The 17,405-nt window shown below is 53.6% G+C and overlaps 1 protein-coding gene across 1 annotated transcript in view; it reads right to left on the reverse strand.

Moving 5' to 3' along the window:
- Positions 1-7,550: 7,550 nt before the first annotated feature.
- The window catches only part of TMEM132C (transmembrane protein 132C), a 300,571-nt gene continuing 290,716 nt past the window's right edge, over positions 7,551-17,405 (reverse strand). The window contains exons 6-9 of the mRNA XM_077875245.1: positions 16,816-17,021; positions 15,120-15,393; positions 14,069-14,260; positions 7,551-8,883 (exon numbers count right to left, since the gene is read on the reverse strand). Coding sequence (XP_077731371.1) covers positions 7,696-8,883; positions 14,069-14,260; positions 15,120-15,393; positions 16,816-17,021 — 1,860 coding nt within the window. The 3' untranslated portion in view covers positions 7,551-7,695. The remainder of the gene's footprint in view (positions 8,884-14,068; positions 14,261-15,119; positions 15,394-16,815; positions 17,022-17,405) is intronic.

Genomic DNA, 17,405 nt, shown 5'->3' on the forward strand with positions numbered 1-17,405 from the left:
AGCCACCCAGTTTTTATAGCAGCCCCAGGACTCTGACACATGCAGTGTTTCCACCAACTTCATGATGTAAACATTCCCTGCTGATGGCTGATTTCCAGTTATCAACAAGATGTCCCTGAACAACAATTTGAGAAGAGAATCTCACAGTCAGGTTTTCTGAGCCAGTGCAAGCCAGCTGGGGGGCATCCCCGGATGGTGCTCAACACACCTCAGAGTCATCCTACCCCAAGCACACGGGTGCATCGGTTATCTGTTGCTGTGTGACAGAGCACCTTGGCACTGGGCAGTTTACAAGGCAGACATTCATGGTCTCACAGGTCCTGGGGTAAAGATCTGTGAGCAGTAGAGCCGGGTGGCTATGGCTCAGGATCTCCTGAATTTACAGTCCGAGCTTCAGCTTGCCCCATGTCGTCTGCATCAGGAGGGCTTGGCAGGGGCTGCACCATGTCAGGGAGTGTGGGCACCACTGACAGCGTCTGCCATGTCCACTCTGCAAAATGCATGCTGTGTCCTCCACCTCCCCCGCCAGAGCTAAAACCCCACAATCTGTCACTAGGACAGGCACAAAAAGCCTCCTCATCCAGTGCCCTTCCCGAAGTTCTCTTCTCATGGGGGCACCACCTGTCCTCTCAGACCACTCAGAGAATATCACCTTCTGCTCGGAGCCTCTGGCAGCCTCTCACTCATGCCTCCCCTTACTATACATTGTGCCTTGCACACTTACCATCTCCCGCAGGGCTCACTGCCTTCCAGCCACCAGGGCGATTTCTGGTTCTCCAAGGCAGCATCAGCTCATTCTTGCTGCAGGGACTTTGCACCTACCCTTCTTTGTCTGGAACCTGTTACCCAGTATAATCTTGCCTCGTGACTACTATATGTCAAGCAGTCCCTTCCATGAATGGTGCCCAATTATCCTTCTCCATATCTGCTTATGCCCTTTATTATGTTATTTTTTTCACAGTCTGATAAAAAATCATTGGTTTTGTTAATACTTGTGTTCTATATTTTCCCCTGTGAACAATATAAGTTTCACATGCAGCTTACAGAGTTGCGCCTGGGAGCACAGGGCTCCCATTGCTCCCATCTGCAGCCATATTCTGAGGACAGAGGCTAGCCTCTCCTCCACAGACAGGACAGGTGAATGCACTTCTCCTCTGTCTGAGGCCCCGTTCTCTGCCCTATCTGGTCTAACCCCGCAGCGTCACACTGAATGTGACATCTCTCTCTGGGCCGATGCCATGCTCTGAAGGCCCAGCACTCAGACTCCTCCCGGGTCAGAACAGCCCTGCCCTTCTCAGCATGCCCTCACTCAGAGCACTGAGAAAATCAAAGAAAATGTAAATCTCGACCCTGAACTTAACCTGCATTTTTAAGATCAATGAAATTTCACAGTCTGGTAATTTCTTTCACCCAAATGCCCTTTCTGACAGGAAAAAAAAAGAAAAAAGGCTTTTGGACATTTTGGTCAGTGGAATATAAATTGAAAAAAAAAAGTCCTGATTTGCTTCATTCTTTGAAACATTATCTAATGTTCTTCCTGAAAGAGAAACGGTAACAAGATAACCTGACTTTCTCCTTCTTCTCAGCTCTACTTTATAAACCTGCTTGATCCAAATTTTCAGATGAGCACCTGCCTCTCAGAGAACCCCCACGTCAGAGCCCCTGGGCTCGCCTTTACTTTAGTTGTTGGCTGTGCAGAAGGTAGTGATCCTGTCCCAACAGGCTCTTGGGAAGCCCACCTCGTGTTGCTCTTTCCAGCTGGGAGTGTCCAGAGGCAGAAAACAATGAAGAACCTCAGGATTTGGTCGAAACTTCACCGTCCAGGGCGTGTTTGGGAGGCCACCATGTCCCGTGCACTTGGCCCGTGGTCCCCGCAGTGCCTCAGCCCCGGGCAGCACCCTGGAGGTCACCCACATCACTCAGCACCTCAAATGCACCCATACTTCCAGCCACCTCATGTCCCCAGTGTGGCTTGGCTGAGCTTGGTGGCCACCCCAGTGCCCCAGTCAGGGGCTGTCCTGGCTTCTGCCTCTGTGGACACATGTCCCATTGAATGGTCACGGCGCTCTGGAGTTCCATCAGTAGTCGTGATGGGTGGTGGTCATGCCCACCCAGCTCTAGGGCTCTGGGTCCCGGCTCCGGGGTGCATCCTGCCCCCTACCCCCGCCTCTGGCTCAGGGACCTCCTGCTGCCCACCTGCATGGAGGCCATGCTGTGCCTGCAGGTGTATGTCCTCCCAGGGCAGCTCTTCACCAGAAACATGACAGTGAGAGATGTGTGAGCTTAGCCTTTCCCTCTCCTGATCCTTTAGCTTTCCTTCATTTCGTGGTCATTGTCCCATTCATGTCCAGTTCAGGGACTGGAAGGTGCCTGATGAGGACACGGCATATTGCATCCAGGGCTTGCTTCTCTGCAGACCCCTTTCTGAGGCATATGGGGCCGTGGATCCTTGCTGCCTTCTGAGTCCTGGATCTAATTTTTTGTTCATCCAGCCCGGAGAGCCTGCTCTAAGCTGTGACTCTGCCTTATGTTCAATCTCCGAGCTCTGCAATGCGAGCCAGTGAGGCCCCAAGGGGAAGCGTGGCGGTGGATGGGTGCTCACTCTGTACCCTGCCCATGTCCCTGGGGTCTTCGCCCCTCAGTGCCAATGCCTGGGTAGCTCTCTGATACCTTCGAACAGCTACTTTTTAGATTTCCTGCCATTCGTGCCGTGATTGTCTGTGGGATAGGCAGTCGGATGGAGGAAACCTTCCCTGGGCCAGAGAAGGTGAGGCGGGTGGTCACCGTGACACCTTTTACATTGTCCCCCCCTGCCCCTTCTGCCTTTGGATGCTGAGTGTGGCCGGGAGCCTCCTCCTGGAAGAGCCAGCCCGCATGCCTCACCTGGCAAGCAGATGGTGCTTTAGTTCAAAGTAGTGCCATCGGCCTCACCTCCAGGCAGCCACATGCTGACCAGCAAAGATGGGCTGGATTTCAGGCCCCAGGTCCCCCACCCCCTGGGGCCCCGGCATGCACCTCCCCACCTGTGCTACCACTCATGACTTATGCGACCATCTGTCTTCTGTCAAAGTCTGCAGAACTTACCCTGTTCATTATGCTTAATGATCAATATTTGCACTTTGATCTCAACTTTGGAAGCAAAGAGAAATCTGAGAGCAAAAACCTATAAAGGCCACAGCCAAAGCACCAACACAGGTGCATTCAATCATTTTTCTAAATATTTTACTCTACTCGCGGGCTACTAAAATTGGGAAAAAAACTTTAAAGTCACATCTGTAATGATACACTTTCAAAAAATATGAATTGTGTGCACTGGTTAAAAAAAAAGGAAAGGTTTATAAGGCGAGTTGTTGAGTTTTATTTCTGGGAAGGAGGACACTAGAGGGATTTTTTTCCCCTTTTACTTCTGCTTTCCTTTGTTTTCCAGATTTTGTGTAATAAGCCTGAATTTCTTCTTAGTTCTATTACATTTTTACGCTAGAAAAAATATATATACAGCTTGTATAATTATTAGGACTGCCGTCTTTGGGGACATAAGCATAAGTTTGAGACCCAGCTTGGCTCTGTCCCAACTACGGGACCTTGGGAGGGACACTCGGAGCCTGTTTCATCATCTGTGACATGGCGGTAACACACCTGCCTCAAGGGATGGCTGCGAGGGAGCCCGTCAGGGATGCTCCCCACTGGGCCTGGCACAGACTTGCGCAATGGAGTGGCTTACCTTTATTACTGTAGTTAAGGTTAATATTTAAAAAGCATTAATGTCAGCAAAAATAGTATCAAGATGTGCTTGCCAATATTAAAAAAGATTAATGCTAATGCACACTAATATTAAAGATCTATTCACATCTGAGATAGAACAGTCTCGTGTCCTAAGAAAATGCACGAGTCTGGCTGGGGCACACACAGGTGGGAACGGAAGAGCAGCGGGGAGCACGCCGCCCAGCACGCACCAACCCGGCGCTGCCGCCGCCCCTGACTCTGCGTCTCTGCCTCCACCCTCTGCCGGCGCTTCGGGTCTCCTTTATCATTCCATCCTTTGCGCCCTGCCCCGGGCCAGGCCCAGAGCAGGTGTTCAACAGGTGTGTGCCAAATGAATAATGGGACCAGCAACGAGACAAGCTACTCTTATTCTCCCTGTTTATCTGAACAGAAGAATTATAGTTCGTGTATCTGAGCAGCCTCCCTGCTGCTGTGAGCACCTCTCCGTGCTCAGACGCACGTCGCTGTAAGCGGATGGACCTGGTGCATCTCACCTGTGACCTTATTTGCAGAAGGAGCTGATGCACAGCCACAGACTCAGTCAGTGGGGACACAGGCCACCTGTGAGGCGGGCGGGCGGGCTTGGAGGGCGTAGAGCATCGGTGCTCACGAGAAGGGAGAGTAGGGAATCCTCATGACTGATCCAATGTGTTTTAGGGTCTGACAAATTTTTTTAAAATTACATTTATTTAGTGCATGTACACATAAAAGAGAAATCGCTCTGACCCCACTCGGCACAAACCCCAGGTCTACACATAGGATAGGGGCTCTGGCCCCGAGGTAGAGGTTGGCATGGTGCAATCCTGTGTCATAAGCCCATAAGGCGGTGGCCCCTGCTGACAACACAAAGCTTTTAATGGGAGTTGGTATTGCTAACATAGATCAGGGTGGTCAGCCATCCCAGCTTCCCTTGAGAGGCTTCATGGGACAGAGGTATTCTGATTTATTTTTTAATTAATTTATTTTTAATTGAAATATTTGACACATGACATCGTATACATTTAAGGCATATTATAATATGTTAACTTGGAAATTTTTTTAAAAAAGGGTCTTCTAGTTTTAAAACCGGGTCAGCCCCAGGGGAAACGGGACCAGGCAGTCACCCCAGCCCAGACTCTCAGCTCTCCACCGACAAGGGCAGGCGTTCCTTGAGCCTCTTGCCTGGGGAGGAAGCCTCCCACTGCCCTCAGTCTCAGGAACTGGTGCAGCTCAGGTGACTCAAGCGGACCATGGGGCTATTTGCCCAGGGCCAGCAGCTGGCCTGTTGCAGGTGCACACAGGTGAGGTGTGGATGGTTCTGGTCCATTTATAAGTTCAGGGTAAGGATTAAGCACCCAGCCAACTACAGACCCCCTTTCCCTTATCTGGAGCCTTCATCTTTTGAAGAGATGTATGAGCTAGCTAGGTAGGTAGCTGGATTTAGGGTCTCCCACCGGACCCCTCCAGCTGTGCTGCACAGGTGCCTTAATTAGGAAAACCTCACAGCACATGAAGCCCATCAACCCCACCATGAGAAGAACAGCCGTCATTTGATGTCATTTGACATTGTGGGGATTACGATCCCACTCAGGGAGTTATCAGGAGTCTCCCATAAGGTAAGACAGCAGCACGTCTGGCCAAACCTGAAGAGATAGAGAGTAGATCCAGGGTTGCCTGGAGTTGAGGGTTTTCGGGGAAAGGGGAGTGATTCTAATGGATATGCAGTTTCTTTCTGGAACCAACAAGATACAATCAGTGTAGTGATGGATGCCTAATGCTGTACATAAACTAAAAACTATTGTATTGTGTACTTTAAATGGTTCATCGTGTCTTGAATAAAACTGTTATTAAAAAAAAATCTCGGGATCCCTGGGTGGCGCAGCGGTTTGGCGCCTGCCTTTGGCCCAGGGCGCGATCCTGGAGACCCGGGATCGAATCCCACATCGGGCTCCCGGTGCATGGGGCCTGCTTCTCCCTCTGCCTGTGTCTCTGTCTCTCTCTCTCTCTCTCTGTGACTATCATACATAAATAAATTTAAAAAAAAATCTCACCACCTCACCTTCTACCAAAAAATTCTCTACCCCAGCTAACCAATAGCAACAACAATCCCATGGAAACCTCAAACAACAAACACAGAAACAGTCAAGCTAGAAGAAGACCTTGTTTCCCCCGGTGGAGACACGTCCTCCTCGTACAGCGGGGGGGCCTGGGGCCAGCCGGGAATGCTCATAGGGCGCCGCACAGCACTCCGGGGGTTACCAGCCCTCCTGGCGGGTCGGGAGGCGCGCAGCTTGGAGAGGCGCTGGGCCCAGCACGGTGGACGAGCCCCCCAGGACTTGCTCCACGTCAGATCCAGAATCAAGAAGAGGAGAGAGCTCAGCTCCGCAAGCCTAGCGGACAGGAGGCTTCTCCAGGAAGTCGTCCGTTTGGCGGGGAAATAGGAAGTAGGCGTTAAGTGAGAAAGAAACACCCCACAAGATAGGACTTGTCAAGCCATGGAAAGCATTTTAATGACAACTGGCATCACAGGTATAAATAAATAGCTCCTGTCCGTCTATAATATGTGCTAGAAATATCTTTTTAAAAGGTCCAGCTAAGGTTACGAGGCTTCAAGGACCCTTTCTTAGCTACTGATTTTAGTAATTAAAAAAATAAAAACAATGGGCGTCCAGGTCCGCGAGCGTCGCCTGCGGGGAAGGCAGGACGAGCCGGCGCCCATGGCCCGGGGCACGGCAGTCACTGAGGCGCTGTTCACAACACATACTCTGCTCCGCCACATACAATTGACTTTGGATGAATGCATTTTGCAATGTGCTGCTACACGATTAGGCTGTTAAAAACCACAGTTGGTTGACAATCTAACATAGATTTAAATCTTGTCATTTCATGCTGGTATGCTCCGCCCCACATAGCAAGAGAAACAGCTCAGGAACCCTCCAACAGTTTCTACCTTGGTTCATTTCTCAGTATCAGTAGGTCTTGTGACAGATCAACCACAGGAGCTTGCACAGATTATTCTTGGGTACGGCCTCTCCCACGTGGAAGGGACCCGACCTCTCCTGATGTGGGAGTGTCCCCGCATTCCCAGCAATGCAGCCATGGGCTTGGCTGCAGGTGGCTGCGCCGCCTTGGAGCAGCCTCAGGCATCGTCCCACCCATTGGCTGTGGACCTGGGGCCACGGTGGCAGGGGTGGCAGGTCAAGACAGCGCCTCCTCCCCTCTGATTGCAAAACCTCAACAAACATCAAGGATGGAGGGATAGAGAAAAGCATCAAACCTACTACTTTAAGGATGGGTTAATTGAGACTGTTGCTAAGAATACATCTAACATATAGGAATATAACGTACGTTTAATTTAGGAAAAATATATCATTTGATCCTCGGAAATAAACATTAAATACAAATCAAGTGGACTTGGACACCAGAAAGAAAACATGGGGTGTGAGGGAGACAGCATGGGAACTCAGAAGATTATCAGGTAAAGATGGAAAACCCTTAGGTTCACCCCAAGAGGCACTGGGGCTCTGAGCCCTCTCTCCCCACACCCAGGATCGAGGCTGTCCTCCCAGGGGACGCCCAGCCAACACTGAACCTGTCCCTTGGCAGACCCTCGCTGTAGATTTTGCTCCTTTATTAGAAATATAAAGAGATGATCACTTTGTCTTTTTATTTGTCTTTTTGCATTTTTTTTAACAAATAATTTTTGGTAGCTTGTCTGTTCTATTTTGACTCATCGACTCACTTTCCGACGGTGCAGGCCGGAGTTTGCTCCGCTGACTGGGAACTCCGCCGTCACCGGCTGCTAAACCCGCTGCTGCAAAAGAAGCACACAGCCCTTCCCGGCTCGGAGGCCTCCGCGGTCCGCCGGCCCCGGTGCGTCCCGCTCGGCCAGACCCTCCGACGCCCCGGCCAGCCCACTCTGGAGCCGAGCGAGGAGCCAGGCCCCGCGGGGGCCTAGGCCGGGTCCTTGAATTTCTCCAGGTAGTTTCTGAGCTCCTCGGGGGCGCCCGGGGACACGTCCTGGCACACCCACTTGATGTCCTCGCCGCCGCCGCCCCCCAGGATGGAGTTCACGGTGGGGCAGCCGTCGTCGGGCGGGATGGTGGTGAAGGTGGTGAACTTCACTTTCTTCCTTTTGGAGGTGGGCGAATGCAGGGGCTCGAGCTTCGGGTCCCTGGCCGGCCTGCCCGCCGAGCCCGCCCGGTGCACCTGGCCCTGCACGTGCTGCCGGGCGCCGCCGTTGAGCAGCAGCCGGCTGCTGTCGTCGCTGCCGCCCGGCCCGCGGTCCAGGACAGTCGTGTGCTCGTCCTGCGGTGGCGACCCCTCGCCCGCGTGCTCCAGGAGCTCCGCCTCGTTGCCCAGCCACACCCAGTCGTGCGAGTGGGTCACAGAGGCCTGGCCTTCCAGGGGCACCTGCTTGTGGCGGTACCTGAGGGCGAAGGTGGCGCAGTTGATGAGGAAGACGAGGATGGCCAAGCAGAAGACGCCGAGCAGGGCGTACATGCCGATCTCCAGGTCGCTCAGGCCCCGGGGCGTCTGCACCAGGTCGCTGGCCCCCAGGCCGCCCCCCGCCCGGGGCAGCTCCACCTGCGCCGGGAAGTTGGCGAAGTCCAGGGGGATGTTCTGCAGCTGGTCCCCCCCGGATGGCCTGCCCGCGTCCGGCCGGCCGCTCTTCACCACCCTGTTGTCCAGGAGCGGCCTGGCCGTGCTGTCGCCTCTCTGCAGGGCGCCGTCCTCGCGCTCCCCCGGGCCGCCTTGGAGGTGCCCCTCGGGCTCCTGGCTCTTCTGCCGGCGGTCGCTGGCGTGGTTCTTGATCTCGCCGCCGTCACCGTCCGCGCTGCGGCTGGAGTCGGCGTTGCCCTGGCCAAACTTGACCCTGACGCTGCCCACACCCACGGCCAGGACGCTCTTGCGCTTGGACTTCTGGCAGGCCTCGGCGATGGACATGTCCACTCGCACCAGCGGCCCCTGGCCTTCCCCTTCGGCCATCACCACCGGCCACCTGGGAGAGCGGGCCTGGGGGGTGGACACGACGGCCTCGTTCAGGGAGGTGGCGGTCAGGGTGAAGTCCTTGGTGTCGTAGATGTCCAGGGGGGTGGCGGAGCCGTCGCTGAGCTGGAGCCAAGTGCTGACCACGGCCTCCTGCGGGGAGAGAGGCTGTTAGGAGGGCACCGTCTGCGGGCAGGGAGGCCTCTTCTCTTCGGAACCCGCCTGCCCTCCCAGCACAGAACCCAAAGTCCAGAGGCTGGACTCAGATCCAGACTTGGTGGCTGATGAATCTGGGGAGAAGACACACAGGTTTTATATCAAGATACGAGAATCACTGTAATTTAAGAACACGTGTAGACCTGGGGTGACATCGCCAGCGTCATCCTTACCCAGGACCCGCACAATGACCCCTGGCTGAGACCCTCCGTGGCCTCTAGTCACAGAGACACCACGCCGAGTCCTGATGCTCCCTGCTGCTGCTCCCATGCCTCCACCTCCTCTCCCGATGGTTCAGCCTGTTACCGGGTCTGGATTGTCCCTGATAACCTCCCTATCTCAGGATCTCACTCACACCCGCGAAGTCCATCCTGCCCGGCGGTGACGGGTGACACATGCACGGGTATGGGAGCTGGGACGCGGCTACCCTCGGTACCCCGCTGCCAAGGGGCAATGCTAGCTGTGCCTCCTGGGAACCTGTCACTGTCCTCTGTGTCACCTGTGCACAGACTCACTTGACCCTCACAGCGACACCCCAAGTCGATGCCGTGACCATCACCACTTCTTGTTCTGCAGGGCGGGCTCCTCACTTCCCTCTGTGAAGCTCACATAGGCACGTGCTGAGGCTGGGGTTTGAGTCCAGAGGTCTGGCCTGAGTCCTAACCACCACGGCTGCCCTGTCTCCTGGCTGTCTGTGGCTCTGAGGTCACTGTGTGGGCCCGGGGATGGAGACAGTCTTGATGTGTCTGGAATTCTCGCCTATTACCTAAGACTGGGGATCTAGTGACGTGTGTGAGAAGCCCATGCCAGACACCGAGGAGCCTTGCAGAGGGCTGCGGGAGGGCTGGGAGCCAGAAAGGGAGAGGAGACACACACAGTTGTTGGTGGTGGTGGGTGGGGATGCTAAGTCTGCGCTGGTCTGAGTGTGCTCCGTGTGTGTGTGTGATGTGCACTCGGGGAGCTCTGGAATTGGGGGCAGGTGGTGGGAGGCCTGGAGGGGAGGCGTGGGCACTCCCATAACTGGGGTGCAGGCTAACCTCTGTGAGAGAAGCAAGGAGCAGGGCAGGCATTTGAAAGACTGCGAAGAGCTGATGGAGCTCCGGGGATCTGTTATGGGTAAAGGATCCAGGGTCCTCTCTTATCCTGGCTTCTGAGCATGATGTGGAAGGGTGGAGAATTTGACATGAGTTTTGAAATAAATACATGCATCCACTATTTCTCCTGGTCCTTTTTTTTTTTTTTTTTTTTTTTAGAATGATCGTTTTGGGTCTCAGTTTCCCACACTGCCAGTGGGAGTGTGCACACCTCAGCCACAGGATCTGAGATGGACATCTACGTGGCTTGGCTGTCTTCTACCCCTTCTTTCCAGCAGGGGCTGGAACATGAGCTTCCCTTGGGAGGAACCAGGTCCTCCCCACTCAGGGTCTGTGTGCCCAGGGTGGGCTAGACCGACCCCTCCAGGGCCAGACCCGGGCACATGACCAAGGCCTGGCCTCGGAATATTCCACCATCCTGTCCTCAGTGATTGGCTCGGGAAAGGGCTTAGGATGGAGACTGGCCGATGGGAGGGGTTCCCTGGGCTCTGGCAGAAACCGCAGATGAGAAATTTGCATTCCCTGGGGCTGCTGAGTTGGGGTGCAGGCCTGTAATGATAGTGGCCATCCTGCAAATGGGTGGGGTGGGGGGGATCTGCTGGAACAGGAGACCAGCACGGGGGAGAGAAGAGTGAAGAGATGATGGAGAGAGAGAGAGAGAGATTGTTTAAGGGCATGTTCCAACAACAAAGTAGACTGTCTGAGGATCAACCACTTAAAAACTAGACAAAAATATACAAAACAAACAAACAAACAAAAACAATGCAAATTCCCAGGAATCAGAAGTGAAGAGGAAACGCATCCCAGAGGGGTGCATACAATTAGCTGTAACCGAGGTGGCCTGGGGGCAGGTGTCAGAACTGCTCAGAGGGCTTGCCAGCCAGTGGCGGGGAGCCGGATGCCCACCCAGGGGCTGTCAGATAGGATGAGACCCTCTGCATACAGCCAGGACTGCCGAGAGGGGGATGAGAAAATCCTACCTGCTTGGCCAGAAAGAGCAACGATAATTATTTGTGCTCTGAGCCCTGCTGGGAAAATGTGTCCCCTTGAAATCAAAACCCCACTGGTTCCACACACCAGTGGGGTGGGGTCTGCAGTGACCCGACCTGTATGGCGCATGGCCGCCAACAACCAGATGCACGTGGAGCGGGACCATGCAAATGCAGCACTGCAAAGAATTCCTATTGGGAGTAAAGCAAAGCAGCCGCAGCTCAAGAGGCCCTCTGGATTCAAAAAAAAAAAAAAAAATTCATAATCCTGAAGGAGAAGGCTTTACCATGAGAGGGAGTCATAAAACATTCATGTCGACCAGCAGAGCAAGGATTTTGGATAATAGAACAACTGAGAAAGATGATAAAATAAGATAAGCCAGCAACAACGACAAAACAGCCCATGAAACAAACAGTTCATGGGACATGGAACAGAGTAGATGCCACACGCCGAGCATGGCTGTGCGGGGAAAGATCAGGACGGTGTGGGAAGAACCACATAGAAACAAACAAACAAAAAATGCTTCAGTGGAAACGAATTACTCAATGGCTCGTGGGCAAAGCAGATTAGACACATCTGGGGAGACAGAGCCAAGGAATTTACCCACAACACAATCACAGGAAGAAACGTACAAAAGACTAGTTGAAAGAAACAAGGGACAGGTAAGAGTTTTTGGTGACAAGTTCCAGAAAGGAACAGATGGGAGAACTCGGTATTTAAAGAAATCATGGCTGGTTTCCAGTTTTTCCAGAATTGAGAACAACTGTGGATAATAAAGATGAAGGTTTCTGGGGACAGTGAGTAGCTGGATCTAGCTTGACCTGAAGACAAACCTCCAGGCACGAACCGATCAATGCCGGCGTAGGCTGGGGTCAGCCTGGGTTGGGTCTCTGGACCCGTACCTGAAAGCCCAGACCAGCGCTGATGCCGTTGGCCTGGGCAGGGGCGAGGGGGATTGTGCATGGGATCTGCGAAGGGCGTGGCACCCACTGTTGGTGCCTTCCACTCCCCCATGGCACCCACTGCTCGGCTTTCAGGGGTCGGCTCTGCAAGATGGTTTTGCCTGAGGGCACGCCCTGGCCTCTGGAACCCATGTGGCCATGCCTGGAGCCAGACGTGCAAGGAATTAAGTCCATGCAGAGGCAGCCCTCCACGGGTTCCCTTGCCCCTGGTCGACACTGACTGGAGGTTTCCCCAGGAGCCCACTCTGGGGGCCGGGCGGGGGACACACTCGACTGTCTGCCATCCCTCGTAGCACTTCCCGACTCCTCTACCGGGGCTCCCGTCACCACGCGAATTAAGTATTTGAACATGAATCCTCACGTCAGGCTCACCTTCCCAGGGCATCAGAAGCAAGGCAGGCAGCAGAGCTCAGAAATTTGGTTCCCACCCTCCTCCCCTCTGTCCACATCCACTGGCAAGTCACGCAATGAGACGGGCCCCCCTCGGGAGCCTAGATCCGAAGCATGAATGCCAGGGATTCCCCTTTCACTTCTCTGTCCTGGCTTTCCTCAAACAGATGAAGCACAGCGGAAGTGTCTCCTCTTGCCCTCATATTTACAGCTTTAAACATCTTTCAGCTTTTGTATCTCAGGGTTGAACCATCAAGACCAAGGTGCGAGCTTTCCGCACGCCAAGGGCTGACATTGAAACACCGTTCCCACTGCCTGCGAGCTCATCGTGGCTGACCTTCCTTCCTGAATTCATTTTTCTCCACAAACCCTAGACAGAGAAAGAACTTCCCCTAAAACAGCCCCCACCCGCCAACGGCAGACAGTCTGAATTAAGCCCTCAGCGCACGGTGGGCTTGCCCAAATCCATCTCCATTGACCCCGGTGCGTGAATGAAGGTAAGGCCCTCTGTTAGCTCGTTTCAGGGCGGTGAACCCGGGGCTTACTCAGGAGCGCCAACGCATTTCCCCAAGGATCAGAAATTCTAGATGACTTAACACGCACGCCCAGGGGTAAGCTAGAGCGCCATCCTTTCATGAGTCATGTCTGAAAATAGAATGGACCACATCCATACATGCCCCCACCCCGAGTCAGTGCTGGGACATCCGATCACCATGGGCTGATGGGAGCAGATGGAGGCACCGCACGGGGGCAGGGGCGCTGCCAGTGGGGCGGTCGTGCCCATCAGCCCCTAATTAATCACCCATTCTCAGCAAAAGCTCCCTGCTCCCTGCTTTGTCTCCCCACTTCCTCTCCAGCCCCCTTACTTTGCTCTTTAGAAAGCAGAAAACACCAGGCCCCCAGGAGATGGAGGGAAGCCAGCTCTGGGGGCCTGAGGTAGATGGGGACCCTCCCGCTGATGCCCTGGAGCAAAGTCAGTGAGCGACGGCAAGATTCCTAGAATGGCCCTGCCCCCAGCTCTGGAGCCTGGGACTGTAATGAGATGCCGCTCCCGTGATTATGCCAGGTTGTGCCGCGCAGTTGACCTGAAGATGGGGAGATGTGCCTGGATCATCCGGGTGAGCCCAGCGTGGTCATGGGAGCCTTTGGAAGCAGACAGATTTCTCTAGATGGCAGCAGACGGGAGGTCAGAGATTCAAAGCATGAAAGGACTCCATGCACGTTGCTGGTTTTGAAGATAATGTGGGTGTGGGAAGTGAGAAGGAACACGGGGGGCCTTGGGGTCCCGAGAGACGCCCCCGGACAACAGCCCACAGAGAAACAGACACCTGACCCAGAACTGTGGAGAGGAGGAGCATGGAGGCCGACAACTCCCCAGTACACCCCAAGGAGAGCCCCGGCCGCCGACTCAGGCCCCCAGGTACCCTGGGCCTAGCGCCCAGCTAGCTCATCCGGGCTCCTGGCCCGCAGAGCTGAGCTCCTAAGTGGGTGTTGTTTTCAGCCACCGAGCTTGTCACTCCGGTTCATCACAGAGCCCAGGACACAGACGATGTCGTCTTGTGGATTTTCTGAGCCCCCGTCACTGCCTTCTGGAACGTGGTCCAGCTGCTCTGACCCGGCCCTCCCTGTGGAGTGAGGCACAGAAGCTCATCTGCCCCTCTCCGCCTCTGGCTTCTGGGTCCCTACCTGTTTGGGGGTCCGCAGCAGCTCCTCAGCTGTGGCCACAGCGGTGATGGCCTTGCTGTTCTCCGTGCTGGGGTGGAGGGTGACAGACAGCCCAGCCACGAGCTGGATGGCCAAGTCTGTCACCGATACCTTGTCATCTAACACGGTCACCGTCTTCTCTGCCAGGATGGAGTCAGAGAGCGGAGACAACACCTGGCAGAACAGAATATTCCCAAATGTTGGAATCTCCCTCAGCACTGCTTCCTCCTTGCCCCAGGCCTGGGTCCAGAATATGGGGCTAAGGGATCCCACTATAGACGCACCTGCCCGTAGCAAGCCTTTGCAAGAATCAGATAAAGCTGCCTTTCCCCAAGAAACTTTAGTTCTGTTGGAAAATTGCAATAAATATTAAAATCCATTCTATTTTTTAAAAGGAAATGGCTCCTCCCGTTTAGATGAGGCACTCTTGTACACTGTACAACCTGGCTAACTGTGCATGGCCATCCTGTGGGCCAGGCTCATGAAGTTGACTTTGTGCCACCTGAGATCTCCAGGTGAAATGATGGGAATGTACCCATTGTTTCCACATATGGTTGTGGTCTCAGGATCCAGAATGATATCCCCGGAAGGTGCACTCAGTGCGGCAGAGCTTGAGGGGTTTCAGGAAAGCCCCTCCCACTCCCTGTCATCTTATCTGAGATCCTACCATACAGTGCATTTCCTTGAACAAAAGGTAGTAGGACTTTGAAGAGAGCTTGTTGGATGAATCCATGGCAGAATGACTAAACGCTTTAAGGGAAGAAGGAAGGCTCCTTCCCCCAGCCACGGGCAGGAGCAGCATGGAAGGTGGGGGAGTGGGGTTCTCAGAGGTGTAGGACAGCCTTCTTGATTCTGTTTGTAAGGAGATTGGGACTCATAGAGCTGGTCCAGGCTCATCTCCTGGAGTCCTAAGGACACCATCCTGGGGGCCAGGAAGTTGGGCCAGGGACCGACCCTTCTTGTGAGCTTCCCCCAGTGTGAGGCATGGTGTTCAGCTCGGGGCATGCAGAAATCCTGAGCTCTGGCTTCCTACCTGGATGGTGGTCATCCCAACCTCCCGCCCGACCAGGATCCTGCTGTCCTGGAGTGTGGCCACGTGAGGTTCCTCCAGCTTCATGAAGTCTGCAACCAGGTGGGTGATGTCGACTTGCCAGTCGGGACTGAGAAGGTGGCTCGGCTGGCCCCACGGGCCAGCGCCCTCCGACACGAACTGGGTGAGGACCCGCACCGTGGCGTGCTGGTACTGCAGGGCACAGCCTCGGCCCCGCCGCTCCTCCTCGTCTTCATCCTCGCTCTCTCGAGTGGGCCTTGGGGGAAAGAGAAGAAGCCTTCAGGTCCCAGGAATGGGTCCAAAGATGCTCTGGAGCTGCAAGCCAGACTAGGCAGGTGCCTGCCGCAGCCTCCAGGAGACAACAGTCCCAGCAGGAGGCTCAAGACCCTGCGGGAGCGCTGATTCCACCACAGGCAGCACACAGGGTTAGGCTTCTCCTTCTCAAAGACATCCTTTGACAAAAGGCTTAAGAGCTCACACTTACGAAGTCTACACAATCCAATAAATGATAGCTAACAGCCACACACACCTACTTACAATTTAATTTGAATGAATAAGAATTAAACAAATTAAAACTTTAAATTTCTTAGTCACGCAAGCTATATTCCAAGTGCCCCATAACCCCACCTGCTAGGGGCTGCTACAGTGGACACTGTGGTTCTAGAACATTCCACCACTGCAGCCAGTTTTATTGAACAGAGCTGTACTATGCTCTTGGGGTAGACGTGCCTTTCTAGGTGCCACGTGTACGCACTCTTAATCTCCTTGCGGCAGCAAGTCTCAGGTCTGCCCTCCCCAGGGACGTGGAGCACACTCATTCTCTGAGTCACTTGTGATCATCTAACAGTCTGAAGGACTGCCTGGATTCATGGCTGACCCCCCGCCCAGCTGGGGCAGATTCCTTCAAGTTTTCCTTGGAGAGGGAGATGCTGTGTCTTATGGGTAGAGAGGCTCTCCCTGAGTGCACGCTGGCTTGCCCCTTGCAATGAAGATCTATTGCCTGGGAGACTCCAGAAAGGAGCCCTGAGGATTCAAGATGGAAGATCCCAGGAAGGAGACCAGGAAGGTGACAACAACTCTTATTCCCCTGACCAGAGGACCACAGAACCAAGGAAACGACCCCAGCTCCTCCATATGACAATCCAGAGTCACACAGAATAAATTAGAGCCTTTTCTTTCTTTCTTTTTTCTTTTTTCTTTTTTTTTTTTTTTTTTTTTGGTTTAAGAGCAAATGGTGACACCATGGTCCAATATGAATGCAATTAAGTTTTATACAGTTATTTGATATGCACAGAGCCAATCAAGCTTGTAGATATTCATAAAGCACAGAAAAAGAAGCTACTATTTCACTTAGAGTAAATAACCCCAAACTCAAATTTCCCTGAGGGCTGAGAGGCTAGAAAAATGTATCACTTCTCTCATGTCACATTCTAAGGGAGCCACTTTCAGGAGCATCTACAGGAAGCTCAAGTCCAAAGTGTACACAGTCTGGGGTTGATGATGATCCTGCCATTTTTCAGCCTCCTGCCTGGCTGGTTATCCTGGGCCATGGTTAGGCTGGACAAGATGTAACATACAATCAGGCCAGCATCTACCATGTGCTGGGCCCTGTCCTGGCTCCATCATCAACAAAGCCGCTGGGATCACGGCCCTGGTGCATCTCCCATCCTGGGCTCACCTCTTACTGGACACAATGGGGACCCTCCAGCCTTTGATCTGGCTCAGCTCTGTGTCAGAGACCTCAATCTGTAGGGGTAGCCGGGGCACCCACACGGTGATGTGCAGGGAGGCACTCAGGTGCTGGTAGGTGAAGTTCACCACCGCATCCACCTTGCCCTTCATCTCTTTGCCATTGACAAAGACGTAGTCACATCTTTCAGACACCTGCAAAGACAGAAAGGGGGTGGAGAAGTCACCAGGCCCTACTGACCACTCTTCTTCCATTTGTGTTTTCCTCTAGCAAAGCACACATGCTTAATTTAGGGTCTTCCCAGTGCAGAGCCTAAGACAAGGATTCTGTGCATCTGGTCTACTTGGGAGATGGCTCCAGGGGGAAGCGAGTAGGGAGCAGAGTGAGAAAGAAAGAGAATGAGTCAACAGAAAGCTACTTCTTTACTTTTTTGTTGTGGATCAGTTTCTCTGGAACCTCATGAAAGCCTACAAAATTGTCACCGAAGGGTAGGAAGCAGGAATATTATGTATCAGCTCCCATCTCTCACTGCCCCTATGTGTTAGGGGCACTTTCAGGCTGAGATACAGGCCCATGGC

This window comes from Canis aureus, chromosome 27 (genome assembly GCF_053574225.1).
Source record: "Canis aureus isolate CA01 chromosome 27, VMU_Caureus_v.1.0, whole genome shotgun sequence".
Taxonomy (NCBI): Eukaryota; Metazoa; Chordata; class Mammalia; order Carnivora; family Canidae; genus Canis; species Canis aureus.